At 39.7% G+C, this 15,995-nt stretch overlaps 4 protein-coding genes across 7 annotated transcripts; 1 reads left to right on the top strand and 3 right to left on the bottom strand.

Annotated features, from left to right (window-relative positions):
• Positions 1 to 226: 226 nt before the first annotated feature.
• LOC115373886 (casein kinase II subunit alpha-like) lies at positions 227 to 6,101 on the bottom strand. 2 transcript variants are annotated; one of them, XM_030072511.1, is made up of 15 exons: positions 5,979 to 6,101; positions 5,151 to 5,242; positions 4,675 to 4,751; positions 4,349 to 4,477; positions 4,130 to 4,241; positions 3,883 to 3,984; positions 3,725 to 3,775; positions 3,543 to 3,602; positions 3,269 to 3,352; positions 3,052 to 3,162; positions 2,790 to 2,891; positions 1,752 to 1,852; positions 1,500 to 1,648; positions 1,249 to 1,338; positions 227 to 1,090 (listed from the first exon to the last, which is right to left on the bottom strand). In XM_030072511.1, exons 4-15 carry the CDS (start codon positions 4,447 to 4,449, stop codon positions 975 to 977), a joined length of 1,179 nt encoding a protein of 392 aa, XP_029928371.1. In that variant the 5' UTR covers positions 4,450 to 4,477; positions 4,675 to 4,751; positions 5,151 to 5,242; positions 5,979 to 6,101; the 3' UTR covers positions 227 to 974. The 2 variants fall into 2 exon arrangements, with proteins under 2 accessions (XP_029928371.1, XP_029928372.1); XM_030072512.1 differs by lacking the exon at positions 5,979 to 6,101 and adding an exon at positions 5,399 to 5,513.
• On the top strand, positions 5,373 to 9,792 carry LOC115373887 (uncharacterized). 3 transcript variants are annotated; one of them, XM_030072514.1, is made up of 10 exons: positions 5,373 to 5,697; positions 7,393 to 7,454; positions 7,603 to 7,635; positions 7,738 to 7,788; positions 8,110 to 8,154; positions 8,330 to 8,374; positions 8,448 to 8,489; positions 8,925 to 9,368; positions 9,455 to 9,493; positions 9,639 to 9,792. In XM_030072514.1, the coding sequence occupies exons 4-10, from the start codon at positions 7,749 to 7,751 to the stop codon at positions 9,656 to 9,658; spliced, it is 675 nt and encodes a 224-aa protein (XP_029928374.1). In that variant the 5' UTR covers positions 5,373 to 5,697; positions 7,393 to 7,454; positions 7,603 to 7,635; positions 7,738 to 7,748; the 3' UTR covers positions 9,659 to 9,792. The 3 variants fall into 3 exon arrangements, with proteins under 3 accessions (XP_029928374.1, XP_029928373.1, XP_029928375.1); XM_030072513.1 differs by lacking the exon at positions 5,373 to 5,697 and adding an exon at positions 6,621 to 6,698; XM_030072515.1 differs by lacking the exons at positions 5,373 to 5,697; positions 7,393 to 7,454; positions 7,603 to 7,635; positions 7,738 to 7,788 and adding an exon at positions 7,987 to 8,029.
• Positions 9,793 to 10,569: 777 nt separating this feature from the next.
• Positions 10,570 to 11,735, bottom strand: tyrobp (transmembrane immune signaling adaptor TYROBP). Its single transcript, XM_030072670.1, has 5 exons — positions 11,578 to 11,735; positions 11,455 to 11,475; positions 11,205 to 11,348; positions 11,001 to 11,068; positions 10,570 to 10,872 (listed from the first exon to the last, which is right to left on the bottom strand). The coding sequence occupies exons 1-5, from the start codon at positions 11,612 to 11,614 to the stop codon at positions 10,816 to 10,818; spliced, it is 327 nt and encodes a 108-aa protein (XP_029928530.1). The 5' UTR covers positions 11,615 to 11,735; the 3' UTR covers positions 10,570 to 10,815.
• A 1,683-nt stretch (positions 11,736 to 13,418) lies between these two features.
• On the bottom strand, positions 13,419 to 15,571 carry hcst (hematopoietic cell signal transducer). The gene is made up of 5 exons (XM_030072655.1): positions 15,518 to 15,571; positions 14,919 to 14,984; positions 14,542 to 14,568; positions 14,246 to 14,377; positions 13,419 to 13,857 (listed from the first exon to the last, which is right to left on the bottom strand). Exons 2-5 carry the CDS (start codon positions 14,962 to 14,964, stop codon positions 13,814 to 13,816), a joined length of 249 nt encoding a protein of 82 aa, XP_029928515.1. The 5' UTR covers positions 14,965 to 14,984; positions 15,518 to 15,571; the 3' UTR covers positions 13,419 to 13,813.
• Between the last annotated feature and the right edge of the window lie 424 nt (positions 15,572 to 15,995).

The following is a 15,995-nucleotide window of genomic DNA, read 5'->3' as shown; positions in this document are numbered from 1 at the left end:
GGATACACATACTTTATCAAAGCTCACCAGAATAGTAGAAATGTACAAATGTATGCACACACCTCACAGCTCTTTTGAGGCATCTGTTTTGACTAAAACAGAGTGTAAATCATTTAGCGCCAATATTGATTGTAAAATAACTGCACATTTCCAACAGGTAACATAAGCAGGTAAGCAACCTCTCTAGTTCCAATGCAAACCTGTTAACAGAGGATAATCAATGATATGTAGTGGCCGGAAAGACCTGTTTAAATTGTTTATTTCTGAAGTTGTTTTTTGCAAGTGATGAGACTCCTCCCAACATAAAACAAAAAGTTACAAAATTGTCTATGTAATCAAAATCATGTGTAAGAGACTTCATAAAAAACAAACATGAACACATACGTACACATACAGAGGTGAAAGTAACATAAAATTGGCAAACTATTGACCCTGTGATACTCAGCATTGGGTGCATGCAACCTGACAGTAACTGTAGAATATCTACAAAAGTCCAATTAAAGAATGATAGCATCTAACAACTTCAAAACACCAACAACTCCTGCACATAATGTGTGCAACCATCGAGCACTGTTAAGTGGGGTACACCAGACTCCTGACTTGTTTTGTGAAGTCGTGTAAAGGTTCACAGTGTAATACAACAGCAGGATCCCCCAACAAACAGTTTCAAGCAAGACTGTATATTTGGAACATACAAAATAAATTTTATTATCCATTCTCTTCATGTCTACATCTTATTAGAATTTCTAGACACTGGCATTGTGAAATAACACACCCAAATTAATTCTAATAATCCTGACAGGTGCAACAATACATTTCTGTCAAGTCCAGATGTCAAAATATAACGTGAAAATCAATTTAAATCTTCTCTGTAGTTCAACATAAAAAAAAGGGGAGCCATGGCCTTGGCCTTTAGCTGAGAGCTCGGCAGGACATGGCCATGAGCACACACAGACATAGGTGAGGAGGTGGCTTCAGGGTTGAGCCCCGGTGGCTGCTGGGACTTGTGTGGCCAGAGTGTTGGGGGCAGAGATGACAGGTGATCCAGCAATGTTAGCCAGTGGCTGTGAGGAGGACATTGAGGTGATACCTGGAGGTGACAGAAGATTCACTCATCACGTCAAAATGTTCTTATTTACATGCCATCACCGTCTTAAATCACAGATAAAATGTTTTCTTTTATTAAACGTTTTCTTTCCAGACACAAATGGGCTAAACATGCTCATTAATACAACGCAAGGAACTTACCAGCCATCATACTAGAGGAGCTGACTGGTGTTGAGCTGGCAGCCATTCCTCCGGGAGTGGCCCCCCTTCCCTGATCTTTGACGATGGGATCTGAGAATAGAAATGCATTTGAGCACCTTGTAAACCAAGGAGATATGGTGACACAGTCCATCCACATGCCTTTGTATACTTAGATTTGGTTAGAGCAATAAACCCACGCAATATATAGGAGACGAGCACAAGGGCATATAAGTGAGAAAAGGCCATCTTACAGAAGTAGGGATGATCCATGGCCTCTCTAGCTGTGAGGCGGGCTTGATGGTCATAGCGCAGTAATTTGTCCAGGAAGTCCAGAGCCTCTGTGCTGACCAGGTGCTGGTTCTCACTGTGCACGAATCTCTCCCACCTTTTACGGGAGTGTCTGAAGATAAAATCAGTAATGAGGATAGAATGCAGGGTATCCGATTAGTAAGAAAATTTTTAATAATATTTTATGGAGGTCAAGGAGTATCCCATCTTCTTACCTTCCGAGAATGTCATTGAACCGTGGATCTAGTTCAATGTTGTACTTGTCGATGTAGTCGTACAGGTCCTCAGTGCCAAGGACTTTTGCGATTCGCACAAGCTGTGATTTAGGGTTAAAAGAACAAAACAAATAGATTAAATATATGTATCTGTGAAATCATAAGAGGTGCCACTTTTCTAAGTTTAAGTGTATGAATTATATTGTGTTTTGTGGCATTATAGCCAGCTACATAGTAGGGCTGGTGGGGTCTTAACTCAGACAGCCAGACACAGTAGTGCATGCATTATTGTGATGCAGAGGAGCTCTATAGAAGAGGCAAAGAAAAAAAAATTAAAAATCACTTTAAAACCATCAGAGTAGGTTTAACTCAGCATCAACAGATTCAGGAGTCAGAGATTTTGCTTTGCATTTATGGTCTGTTAAATAACTGAAACTGAATCAGCTGACAATGAGAATCCTATTGTTAACCCGTAGCTCATATTTCATTGCCTGTAGCCATCTGCCATGTTCACACAGAATTTGATAATGGTTAGATAAGCCTGATTTTGTGTATAATTGTGTCTGTTGTTCACAACAAATTCTTCAATTACCTTCACTTAACTTATCTTAGCTCCAGTTTGTGATGATCAAATCAATAGAAAAGTATCATTGTTTCAGGAGTGTCACAGGGCTTTACAAAACAAGCCTGCAATACAGTGCATGTTATACTGTGGGATGGGCAAAAAGAGATGAATGACATCCCCCATGGGGTAAAATGTTTTGGAAGCGTAACTGTTAGGTGAAGAATGTGGCAGTACTTGTCGTGTACCAGGTGTGATTTCATAAAACTATGAGTGGGAAGCAGGGGAGTGCTTAAAATGTGAGGCTGTCAGTGCTCCCATTGGTTACGTCAATATTATAGGTGAAGGGAGGAGCAGTATCAGACATTTAAGTTTGCTGTTTGCAGGAGGTTGGTTACCATGGCAGCAACAGTTGCCACTTTTCATTGAAAGTGAGAAAATAAAATGTAACTCATGTTTGACCTTATTCGTCATACCTGATCGTAGTTGTCATGTCCGTGAAAGAAGGGCTCCTTTCTGAAGATCATGCTGGCCAGCATGCATCCCAAACTCCACATGTCCAAGCTGTAGTCATACATCTATCAAAAGTATAGAGGTGGAAAGCTATTATCCTGCTCTATGACTTCAATTTTGAACAAATAAACTCTCACTTAAAAACACAGACTCTGGTTACATTTTGACCACCCAGTTCTGGACTGGTGTAACCTGAGCTGTAGAAGAACAGTATGTTGTCCTCACCTGGTAGTCCACCAGCAGTTCAGGTCCTTTGAAGTACCTGGACGCCACTCTCACATTGTATTCCTGGTTTGGGTGATAGAACTCTGCCAAGCCCCAGTCAATCAGGCGGAGCTAAAAGGTGAGAAAAATTGGAGCCGAGTGTGGTTAATAGATTGAAATGAGCCAGTGTCAGTGCAGGCATGACAGGTGAAAAAGTGGACAGTGTGCGATACTTTACCTTTCTGTGTTCGTGGTCAATCATTACATTGTGTGGCTTAACATCTCTGTGCATAATCCCCATACTGTGGCAATAATCAAGAGCCTGACCAAGTGAGGAGGGAAAAAAAAAAAACATCTTAGAGTAAAGGTGAGTATTAACACACATTTCTCTGAATGTGGAACTGATACCAACCAGAACTTTGTGGAAATGTTTCTAGCAAATATTTCACGACTGCAGATCAACATATTCAAACAGAGCATGCATACCAAATAAGCATCAAAAACTTTCTTACCTTCAAGATTTCATACATATAAAACCGAATGTCAAAATCAGACAGGGTTTGATACAGTTGCTGCAAAATAAATAGAGAAATATGTTTAGGACATGCACTACTAGACTTATCTTTGGTATTCAATTATCTGCTATGTGATTTACAAAAAAAAAAAAAAAAAAAAAGAATGCATTCATCCTTACTTTAAAGTCCGTATTGTTGACATGCTCAAAAACAAGAGCAGGGGTTCGGGACTAAAAGGAAAAATCAGAGAAAGATGTGTTCATATGTAGCTCCGTATAACAGAATTATTTCCATGACTGTTACGTGGTGATAAATGCAAAAAGGAAGGTTAAATTACCACAGGATCCTTGACAATATCTAAGAGTGAGATGATGTTTGGACCACCTCTCAGGTTCTCCAGGATCTTTATTTCTCTTTTGATTTTCTTTTTTTTCACCGGCTGTGGACAGAAGCATTCTTGTGAGATCACAGAAGTGACTAGTAATGTTTTGTGTTTGTCCCTACCCTTGATGTGTTCTAATTAATCTGTTAAAAAAAAGCATAATGTACAACTTCACAATTGGGATATTTAATTATTTACGTACCTTCAGTATTTTGACGACGACTTTTTCATTGTTTGTGATGTTTATGGCTTCAAAGACTTCACTATATTTGCCTCTGCCTAGTTTTCTGACTAGCTGGTAGTCGTCTTGGTTCCTAAAAGGCAAAAAGCCATTATTAACACTGTTGAGCTGTCTTTGACCAAAAGGTAAAGCAAATACAACATAACTAAAGCACCAGACAAAGATTCCCATTTGTCTTACCCCCATTCAACAACATGGGACTCATAGTCCCAATATTCCCGAGGCCTCTGTGTGTTTACATCAGGGTAAACTCGAGAGCGGCTTGGAACAGGGCCAGACATATTCTACACAAGATCTTCTCTAAATCTCCTAAAAAAGACAAGACAATGACAAAAAACAAAAACATAAACATTTAAAATTACAGAGGGCATTTCAAAATGTGTGACTTATGATCATTGTGAGTGCTGTTCATACATATGTAGCATTAAGTGCAATTCAGAACACTTAAAAACTATAATTACAATGTTAGCTAAGACAAGGTAGCCTAATTGATCAACAGATAATACCTTGGAGGTTCCCTCCAGGATGATTGTGACAGATGAGTTTGAACAGGAGTAGCTGAGACGCCTTTATGGTAAGAAAACTATATGGGCATACAAACAGGGAACAGACAGAATTAGGGCCTACAACAGTTTAGTCATTTGCATTAAGTCAACATTATACATAGTACTGAGAAATGCAAATTAACTCATCAAAAACAAACACGTGACTTAGGAAATTAAAGTTTTTCACTGTTGTGGTCACTTGAAGTTGCTCTTGCTGACGGTGTCATTAAAATGCTTAAAATGGAAAGTCAAATGTTGCGAAGATGGGGGAAAACAATGACACAGAGTGAAACTGTGGCACAAGTGGCACCAAAGACAAATGTTTAAAATTAAAAAAAAAAAAAAAAAAAAAAAAAGCACTTAGTGCAGCACGGATGCATCTGCTCTGCAAAATCTGTTGCTGTGTTTGAGCATGGTGTTGTAAGAAGTTGAGAAACCTGAATGCTAAAACGGGGCATCCAACCAGTCTAATCAGGAGGTACAGGGTTCAATGCAGTCATCACTGGGGTCTACACCAAGGCAATATCTCCTGTAAATACAAAAAAACAGAAAATAAACGTTGATGAGGACAATTACTGCCAATTAAGCCAACAGGAGCAAATTCTGTTAGCTAAGAGGAACTAGCTAGTTTGTTGCATGAGTTATGTCTGTGCGCCAAACGGCCTGTGTGGTGCAAAACATTTACCCTCGTTCTCTTATCGGCAATTAACCTGCTTGATACTTGGCACTCAAATGTAAACTATTAGTGTAGGCACAGACCCTATGTGGCTCAAGGCCTACACAAGTGTAGTAGAGCTAGCTAGCTATCAGGCAAACCGGGCGTTTGGTCGGAATGCTAGCTAGTTAGCATTAGCTCGTCAACAGCAGAGGGAAAAGCCGGGTGGAAAGTCACAGACCAATTGCGAGCTAACTCGCGGCCATATTACGAGGCTATGGTCGAAAAAAAGCAACAGTCCACGTCGAAATTGTCAAACAAACGCCATGGTGGGTATTAATAATATGACGCTACATTATAGGATTCGAGGAATTGCTTTCCAAAAGCCAAGAAGTGCTAGGCTAACAAGCTAAGGGAGTGAATAGCTTGCAGCCTGGCGAGGCAACTGCCTGACAACGCCTTGAGAAAACATCCTAAAAACACTGTTATCGAAAAGCAGTACGACAGCCCAGTTATGTTAGGTGGTTCCCGCATTACCCTGTTTGTAAAACAGTCAACAAGACTCCCAAACACATGTGGATTCATGGTTAAATAACCCAATTTATATTACCTCTCAACGTTGTTGGGACGTCAATATGGCGATGCTTGGGATCAAGAGCTTAGTGCAAACAGCCTTGCCTGCAGAGGGCGCTCTTCTTTTTTCTTCTTCATAGAGAGACCACAGCTCTTGCTGCCACCAACAGGTCTACTCGAAGGAGAAACTTTACACAATACTGACGCTGCATTTGTTTTCATTCTTTCATGTGTTTACACCATTTATTTGGGTCACTTCCCTCCTTTTAATCGTTGGTCCATCCAATCATTCAAAATTCACTCCTCATTTTGCTTGTTTCCTGCTGTAGGGGATCCTAGACTTTTCAATATGAGGGAACTAAGAAGAACCCTGCTATAATTAGTGAGACTGTGCCTCAGTGAATCCTTTCTGAAATATTTTTGTGTAGGCTACAGTTATATTTTAGTGCGTTCTACTGTAAGTGAGAAGATTACAACACTGGTGAGAGTGAGAGTGAAAGTGACGTTACGAAACATGGATCCTACATGGAGTGAGATGAGCCACACAGTCAAATTAATTTCTTCCTCATTTTGCTCGAAACTTCCTGGAATAGTTTTTAGGACAGAGACAGTATTTGGAAACCACCGGTTTAATACCAACACTTTGACCTAAGATACAGCAAACATGACAGTCTGGTCAAGACTCTGGAGTTTTGTATTGAAACACATCTCTTCAAGGAGAGATTTCTACAATGTCCTGCAGGATCTATTTGAAAAGGTGTGTGTTTAAGGGGACATAGGCATACGCTGGATGGGTGAACAATAGTGAAATGGTAACAGAAAACAATGCACGCTCTATGCCATCATTAAAAAGCATCATTTCCCAACACAGGGAAACCCAGGGGCATTTTCTCTAAATGACCAACCACCTATACAATCAGCACACAATAGAGACAAACACTATTCCATTCTTGTGCCTTTCCACTATTGAAGACATCTGTTTTCAAACTGAAGCGATATTATGAATAAGCCTTTGTGGTGGGATTTGGGTGAGTAATCATTGGCCATCTACCTTCTCATTTGTAGAGGATTCCCAAAGTCATGCACTGTTAACCTCACAGAAATAGTCTGTGACTGCAACTCAATCTGATGAATATTGTCAGAAGCTATCATTAGCATGGACCGGGCCTTCTAGAGTTGAAAAAGCAGCTGTATATAAACCCCCGGCTGCGCTCGTGTTGCCATGCAGTGCATGTTGCTGGGGACCAAAGTCAACAATGAAGCTGTAAGTTTTCATATGCTGAATCATATCTTTTTCTCACTTCAAACTGTAGTCACTGAAACTTAATTTTATTTCCTAGAGAACAAAATGATGATATGAGACACAATATAAAAAATATTTCTCAGTACAATCTTAACACTATTGTTTTGTTTGTTTGTTTGTTTGTTTGTTTTTGTTTAATCTCTTTCAGCTTCCAGTGTAGTCTGTTACTTGTTGGATTTGCAGCTGTTGTGCTGACAACTCCATTAAAAGGTAAACCAATCTGAAGAGAAACCATGCTATATCTAATAGGATGCACAGACTTACTTTGCAGGCTATAAAGCACTGTCATTCTTTTTTTTTTTTTTTTTTTTGAATACCACACTGGGAATAACATATTTTCTATGCTTTTCTTTTCAAGAACAAAGAGAAAGTGTTTTAAGCTTCCTCAGTGGTAAGTCTTTATATCAGGTTTTTTTTATGTTGCAGTATGTAGCCCTACATGCAAAATATTGCAAACATTATTGTCTCTCATGGCCTTTTATTACTGTTATAGATGCACTTGGGATGGCTCCTACGGAAAAGACCACTCCTGGAAATTTCACAGGTATTGTCAGATTGTCAGATTATCAGCTGTGACTACATACACATATTATTAAAACTGGTGGGTCAATTTATGCCCTGTCAAAAAAAAAAAAAAAAAAAAAAAAAAGCTTAACATTTAACCAGATCCTGAAAGTAGTTTTGGATCCTCAAATACAGACCACAGACAAAAGAGCCAAGTCAAACCAGAGGGGAACAAAAGCAGAATTTGAAAGCCATCACCTCTATGTTATTTTATTGTTCAGGTAAATTTTTATGTAAAAGTAAGCAATTTAACATACACCATGATTTCAGTGAATCACTACATATTGCCTCTTTTCCACAGCACAGAACCCTTCAACTAAACCTGGGCTAGAGGAAAATTCAGAAGGTACATTTTAGATTTTCCCCTATTGATGTAAACATGCAGAGAATACAGATTGGCATGGAATTATGTAAGTAATTATACCATTAGACTGGTAATTTAACAGGGTAAAGCAAGTGGTGGATTAAAAGCACTGGCCTTGATCTCTGTCAAACTCACCCACCGTCTTGTTCATTCACAGATATCTCAAAATCTACAGAGAGTGGTTACAGCAATGGGTTCACAGGTATGTGAGTTATGTGCTCTTGTATGTTTCAAATGGATCTTATACAGATGTAAATGGTTTCTTTCTGTTTCAGACCCAGCGCTATCTGAGAAAAACCTTGGTGGTGAGAGCAGAGGTACAATAGCCTACATTAATACTATAACATACAGTCATAGACTTATCAGTATGTCCTAATCCTCTCTTCACAGAGGAAAATGACTACCAGACACTTTAGAGTAAGACATTCTTTTTTTATAAAGTGACATAACTAAGGAACTATTAGTATGGTATTAGTATCCCATACTAATACCACACGATCCCAGTAGTGTGGTATTAGTATGGGATAAGAATTATGTGACTCAGAAAAATACAGCCTTACAGATATAGCCTGATTTGTGTGCACAATGTCTCTTAATAACAGTGGAAGAGAAAATCAAAGAAGTGACAATTGAAGAAGATGTGGATTTAGATGCTGTTGTTGTAGCTTGAAAACACCCTGCAGCAAAGAAAGATTAACTCTGGGCAGTGACTGAAACAAAACATAGAAACAATGAGCTTTTTTTCTTCCCAGATGCGTTCAAAGACCTTGACAGCCACGAGAACGTGATGCCTAATGCTGTGGGGAACAATAAGGCACCATCAGGCCGAAAGGCCACAGTGGACACAGAGCGTAATTTGAGCAGCGGACTGGTTCTGGTGGGGACACACCAAGCAAGCAGTGAGCTCACTGATCTCAGCAGTGGGGAGGGAGTGATGCTGGATGGTCAGGAAGCAGGAAAATCAGCAAGAAAACAAGCTATCAGAGTAAGTGGAGTCCAAGTGGCTGAAAATGCTGGTCGAGGCATCAGTGTTCGTAGAAACGCAAGACCTGGAGGAGATCAGCTTCTGCATCAGGTTGATGGGCTGAATGGTATGCTGGCCCCAGGTTGGAGCAGAGAACAGCTGGATCGGGACAGTTTCGAGGTTGCCAATGGTAGACCTGCAGCTGGCAACAGCAGAGACGTGGACTATGACGGTAAGACTTGATTCTGTGTCGAATTAATCCGAGTGTTAAGCTTGGATCAATGAAAGTCTGAACAATTCATCTTAATTTCCCCATAGAAACTAGAGAATTCACCAGCATTGAGATGTATCCAGCAGGTAAGCTCACAATTTGTTTGTTGTTGGTATATAATGTAGCCTAATTTTAATGTGCTCTGTAGCCATAATTGGCCTTTTGGAAAAATCTTTCATGCCTCTTTCTCTCTCTTCCTTGTCCTTCCTTCCTTGTTCCTTTGTCCTTTAGTGCCCCCCAGAGCCCTGTAGCACCAGAACCTTCCAGAAGATCATATGCTTCCTCTCCTTATGATGTTTACCTGCATCTCTCTATCCACTCAACCTGACTAAGGAAACAGCTCCCTGATATGTTTATGTATTCGCAATTTTAAGACAAATGAGATGTAAGATTCATGTGATGACTAAGCTCAAATGAAAATAGAATTAAACTGTTTCCAAGTATTTGCTTTGTTGTCATCCTTCTGGTATAGCAAATGATTTTCTCTCTTTTCTTCAGATTTTATTTCATTACTTGTTGCTAACAGCTCTGATGTGCACAGTGAGTCAGGAGCTGCCATTTACTGACTCACAGGAAACAGACAGGCTGCATCAAAATATCTCTCGGGACTTTCTGCTTTTTAGCCATGGAGACTATTAATAATGTTAAGCTGAGAAGGCAATCTCAGTGTCAGTGTTTGGAACATAAGCAGTGACACGTTATACAAACAGACATGAAAAATCAAAATTATTCTCCAAATCCTTGCATTCATGTAATAGTGAGAGTAACATGTATGTGGAAATTCTAACATGACCACAGAGAGGAGAAACACAAAGTGATATGTTATCTGTGACAATTTAGAAGACAAATTTTAATGCCCCAAAATCTTTATCTTTCTGCATGTACACCTTGGGTATTAACTTTGGTACTTTTTTTGTTTGTTTGTTTGCAATAGATACAATTGGTGTACATATTGCAAACAGTTGCAAACAATTGCAATTGATGTACATATTGTCACTAAGTGCCTCACTGCAATGTGCAAATGTGAGAATCATTTCCCAAAATGGCACTGACCACACAAGGAATAAAAAGAAGGAATTTATGCAAAATATTTTTTCTCCCAAGGTTATAATATAATCATTAAATTTACAATGAGATAAATACAGTTACATATTCAAGTTTACATATAAAGATTTACAAAAAAGGCAACACTTGAGAAATATAATGCAGAGAACTATACCTGTAACATTCATAGTTTGACTTGAAATGAAATACAACTCCATTACATGAACAACACACATATGTTATCACCTACAGTTCTGTAGAATACAGTGCACGTGCCCAGCTGATGGTAAAGCAGGATGTGTGTCGAAGATGGTCTGGTACCAAGACTTTGCAAAAACACTGGCATTGTTTTAATTCCATCGTTTCATTGCCTTAAGTGCTGAAGATCACTGTACACATCTGACTGGACTCCATGTAACTCCTACAAATAGATGAAACCAGTTCGTTTAGGAAATACAAATGCCTTTAGTTTTAGCAGAGAAATTCTCCCAAGACAGGATCACAGCCCTGTTTAGTGTCTTTGAGCGCTGAATCATAAAATGGGTCTACCTGATAAGGAGATTCTGCGATCTCTGTTGTCATTTTCTTTGACATTGTTGATGGTACATTTCCTCTCCCTGTTGAAAATTGGAATCACAGAAAATGAAGTGACTTCTCTCAGCAATCTCCTATGAGCCCCATGCAACCACACCACACCACATACACATACACATACAAAATGATGCAGACACACACACATGCACTAGTCCCAACCTTCATGAGGATCCCATTCTCTCCTTCTCTTCTGGAAAGTTGCAAAGCAGAGCACTGAGATGGTGATGAGGACCGTCAAGATGATATCACAGGCAATAATGGCCACTACGGACCCCATTCCTATTTGGTAACAGGAGCCGCATTCTGTGAAATGACAGTGTAAAACATGGGATGGACATGTAAACAGAGATACTTGACACCATAATCGAATAATCCTGCTAGACCATAAGAGAGCAGGAAAAGCAACTACCTTGCTGTCCTTCTGCAGAACCTGAAAGAGACAAAATTTATAAAACATTAGTCAACAATAATTACACATACTTACCATTGTACTAGTATCAGTCACTCATGCCACCAAGTACACACCACTCACCGAATAGAGGACCCACGATACACAGGGCATCAGACATCTCCTCAATATTTGTGGTTTGTAGAGGTGGAAATAAATGTAGGTGGTGGAAGGTCAAACGGCGATGGTCCTCTTCAGAGGGAGGATTTTCCACATGAGACTCTGCCGATGGTGTGATAGTTGTCAACATGTGACGTTCTTATGAGGAGAGGAAGAGCTATAGCACAGCACAAGAAGAGGAAGCCAGTGTTTCTGTTTCTTCTCCTGAATGTCATGTTCACATGAGCATTGCTGGTCTCTCCTGCAGTAAAAACACTTGTGATCTGATGACCGACTGAGATTCAGGCCTTTATCTCACTTTGTTACAGAGTATTAATCACTGACAGTAACTGATCTTACTGATGCCAAGATTAGAGGCTATGAATTCAGTTTCACCACATCTCCATTTTCTGCTGACATAGAAGAGATCATCACATCACCAGCAGTCCATTTCCTTATGACCTGTGGTTTATTGCAGCGAGTTGGGTGTACTCACCGCTAAAGAGCCTCTGAGCCTTTGTTTAACCACAGTTTCATTTGAATTTAAGTCTAAACTGTCAGGGAAATGAAACCAGCACCCTCAGTGTTGTTGTGTGGGAGGTGACTGTTTACTAATATTTAAAAATGTGATCAAACAGTTAAAAAAAAAAAACATGTTAATCAGATTTCATTTCTTCCCCACAAAAAATGTTTGCCTATAAGCCGTAAATATCCTAATAGAGAGAGAGAGAGAGAGAGAGAGAGAGAGAGAACATTCATAAAGGGAAATTCCATGCACAAATCCCCTGACACTACTGTACTTCCCAAATTTGTTTGAAGCTCAGAAGAAGGAAGAGACAGTTCAGTAGTTCAGTTCAGCTACAAGCCTTTCAGTCCCACGGCTGGCCTCCCTAACTCTGCACCTAGAGTCATCTATTCCAGAGGGAATTACCCAGACTTAGACTACCCAGATAGACTATCACCGCAGTGCTACAGAGGAGGTAGATCAGACGGGTGATGCAGAGATACAGGGCTGGCTAGACGGCTGCGTGTGTGTGTGGGCTGGGAGGAGTGAGAGGCCTGGGTCAATGCTTTCTCTTTGTTTGACTGACAGGGCAGGCGGATGTTTAACCACACAATTAGCTCGACACGATATAGTCAGTTCACCACTTAGTCATAGTGTTGAACTACCAGCATGATGAAAATGGATTAAGACAAGTGTAACCTATCCTAACCCTGACCCTAAACCAAGCATGTGAACACCACATTCATAAGACAATCAAGTGCCCAACCAATTAAAAAAAACAACAAACAAAAAAAACACAAAAATAAGCAAATAATTATATATGCACCTGACAGTGAAACAAAACAAAACAAACAAAAATGTGAGGAGGGACCACTGGACCTAATTTAGCTATAGTTGATTTTTTTTTTTTTTTTTTTAGTTTTTTAGGGTTTTTTTCTTGTTTAACATTGTGTTGAGGCTCAGAATTGACTCATATGGTGACACTAACATTTATGTTTTAACAATTCAGAGGGGAGTAATTCAGAATATCTACGTAAAATCATGCCATGAGGACTGTATTCAGGATTTAAAAATCACTCACATCACGTATGCAGCTTTTGATCTTGGGATATTTACACTAAATATTGAAGGTCTTTTAAAATATTTGGACATATTGTACATGCGCATGGTGGTGTGGTGGCTGTAGACCCTGCCCTGCCTGCAAATGATTACAGACTACTTGAGTTTGTCATGCAAGATTTTATTCAAAGATAGAATTTACATATCTTTAATTTATATTGTACAAAATGAAATATGTATTTCTTATACTTTTCACCCAAGGCAGGCAGCTGAAGAGGCACAAGCCCACACTGGGGCAGAATGGAAAACATTTTGTGCTCTGTATGTTAAAGTAGCTCAGCAAAGCTTTTAAATAGGGCACTAAATGACATAAAAACCACAATTTGTTTTCTGTCAGTTTCAGTCAATCTCACGCTTCTTTGGGACTGAATCAAGTAGATCTATTCTAATCTATTTTTGCCTCATTACATTAAAAAATAGGTTCAAGGCACTCGGTCAAAAACTAAAAAGTTTATTACAAAATAGTTTATCGGTTTATCAGTTTATCTTTTAGATTTTGTACATTGATAAAAATAAAAAAAAATACCCAGCTCAAAAATAGTTTTTACAGAAAGCAAACAAAATGTGTTGTAATATCTTCAAAGGATGCTTGGTAGATTAAATCTTGCAGTTTGCCCTGACATTCATGTAAACCTTGTCAGCTGTGAAGGGATGAGAAGAGAGAGACAGTTATTAATTACATGGAGTTATTAAATAGAGCACTCTAAAGACATGTGGGAGAGGTAACACAAATACAGCGATGCTATAGATGATTCCTGCTTCCCTCTAGACCTCAGTTACACATAAGCAGGGATGCAGAATCAGTAAAATACAGTAATGAAGGAGGGCAACCTGTGTTACAACATTACACATGTTGGTGATGTGGGAGGCAAAAATTAGCCATGTAAAAGCGGGTTAAAAAAAATGTAATTCTGAGAGGCCTGATCCTTATACAAGCTCTTCCTCTGGAGCCCACATCATGGCTGATATGGACACCCTGACAACATGGCTGCTTGTGTGAAAGCACCCACCATGGCCTTATTTCCCTACCATTTTCTCTCCTCTGACGCCGAGAGCTGGCACACAGATAGGTGACGATGACGATGATAACGGTCAGCACCAAGTCTGCGGCGATGATGCCGGCCATTGTCCCTGGCTCGATCCTGTAACAAGACGTGGTGTCTGGTAAGGGGACAGACAGCAAAGACAAGTGGGATGGAAGAAAAAAGAGATGATTGGAAATGATGATTAATCATGTCTGCGGTTGCCTTGCTGGTGTCTAGATGGTGCACCAGTTGCTGTAAAAACTTCATTTTAGGGTTGTGTCCACAGTTTGTTATACATACCTGTCTCTCCTTTAACCAAGTCTTGGACTGAGAAAGAGAATAAGAAAAAGAAGAGGAAGAAAGTGCTCAGTCATTTCATATTTTGTTTCTATCCAGTGGTTCATGGCATGCAACAACACCTCTGTTGGAGCTGAAGTTAGGTTTCCGCCTGCTGCAACATATATGTGGTTTCATTTTCCTGTGAGAGACCACCCTGATGTGTGTGTGTGTGTGTGTGTGTGTGTGTGTGTGTGTGTGTGTGTATGCATGTGTGTGTGCGTGTGTGTGTGTGCGTGTATGTGTGTGTGTGTGTGTGTGTGTGTGTGTGTGTGTGTGGGAGTGAGCGAGAGACAGAGTGAGAAAGAAAGAGAAACACAATGCCACAAAGGCTTACTTACCATAGAGCGAAAGCAGGATAACTATGAACAGTTTGTTGTCTGCCATCGTGCGTTGCCAACAGCCCTCTGAAAACAAGTGAGACATTACACTTTTTCCTTTAAATGTTCACTTTGAAAATGTAGATCCTTTTTTTTTTTTTTTTTTACACCATGACATCATCTCATTTATTTGACTTTACCGGCAGATCAACATCACTTAGACTATTTGACACAGTGGGCCAACATAGAACAACATAGAAGACTTGACCTTTATTATCTTCACACCTACACCACCACATGAACGCCTATGTCAGAATGACGCATATGTTGGTGTACGGGCATTAAAAAGGAAAAATTTAAAAACCCAAATCCCTTGTTTGAACTTTCAAAGGTTTCTTCAAAATAGAATCATTGAAACACTGTAAAACTAATGAAGAAAGTAGAGTTCTGTCATTTACATTTAGTGTGGACTATGATAAACTAAATAACTGTATAAACAAAGTAAACCGAAGACCAGTTATGCAGCCATTTGGATGTGAGTCGACAGACGCGCCAGATACTACATGGTTAAAAGGCTTAGAAGAGGAACAGAAAATCAGTGCAAGTTAAGATCCTCATACCTGTGCTGCTGTAGCTTTGTCTGTCCTCTGGGGTCTGATAGATCTGTGTGGCTGTGGCTTACTATTGGCTTTCACTTTTGAGTGCTGACGTCAATTCTCCGTCCTTCCTCTGCCCCCAAACTCGCTGAAATACCGCCTGTTCATAGACAAATAATCTGAAAATAACCTGATACTCTCATTTTAGTGAGTGGAGGGCTTAACAGTTTTATTGACTTTGTATTGACTGTCTGTATACATGTTTACTAATGATTCAGCATTCATATTACTAATGAAAGTAGCCTCAGTGGTGCAGTACTGTTTCAGCTGGTGAATACCACTGGTGTGCCCAGGGGTGACTCCTTCTACACACTGCTGCCTCTCAGTGGCCAGGCACTATCAGCAACATAAGCCCACACTTTGTTTAATAAATCTGACAAAGTATGCTCTTGGTGGTGACAGCAAAATTTTAGGCCTTATTTATTTATCTATTGCAAATATC

Source organism: Myripristis murdjan, chromosome 16, assembly GCF_902150065.1.
Source record: "Myripristis murdjan chromosome 16, fMyrMur1.1, whole genome shotgun sequence".
NCBI lineage: Eukaryota > Metazoa > Chordata > Actinopteri > Holocentriformes > Holocentridae > Myripristis > Myripristis murdjan.
Note: the sequence above shows the minus strand (reverse complement) of the source record. Positions and strands in the feature narration are given on the sequence as shown.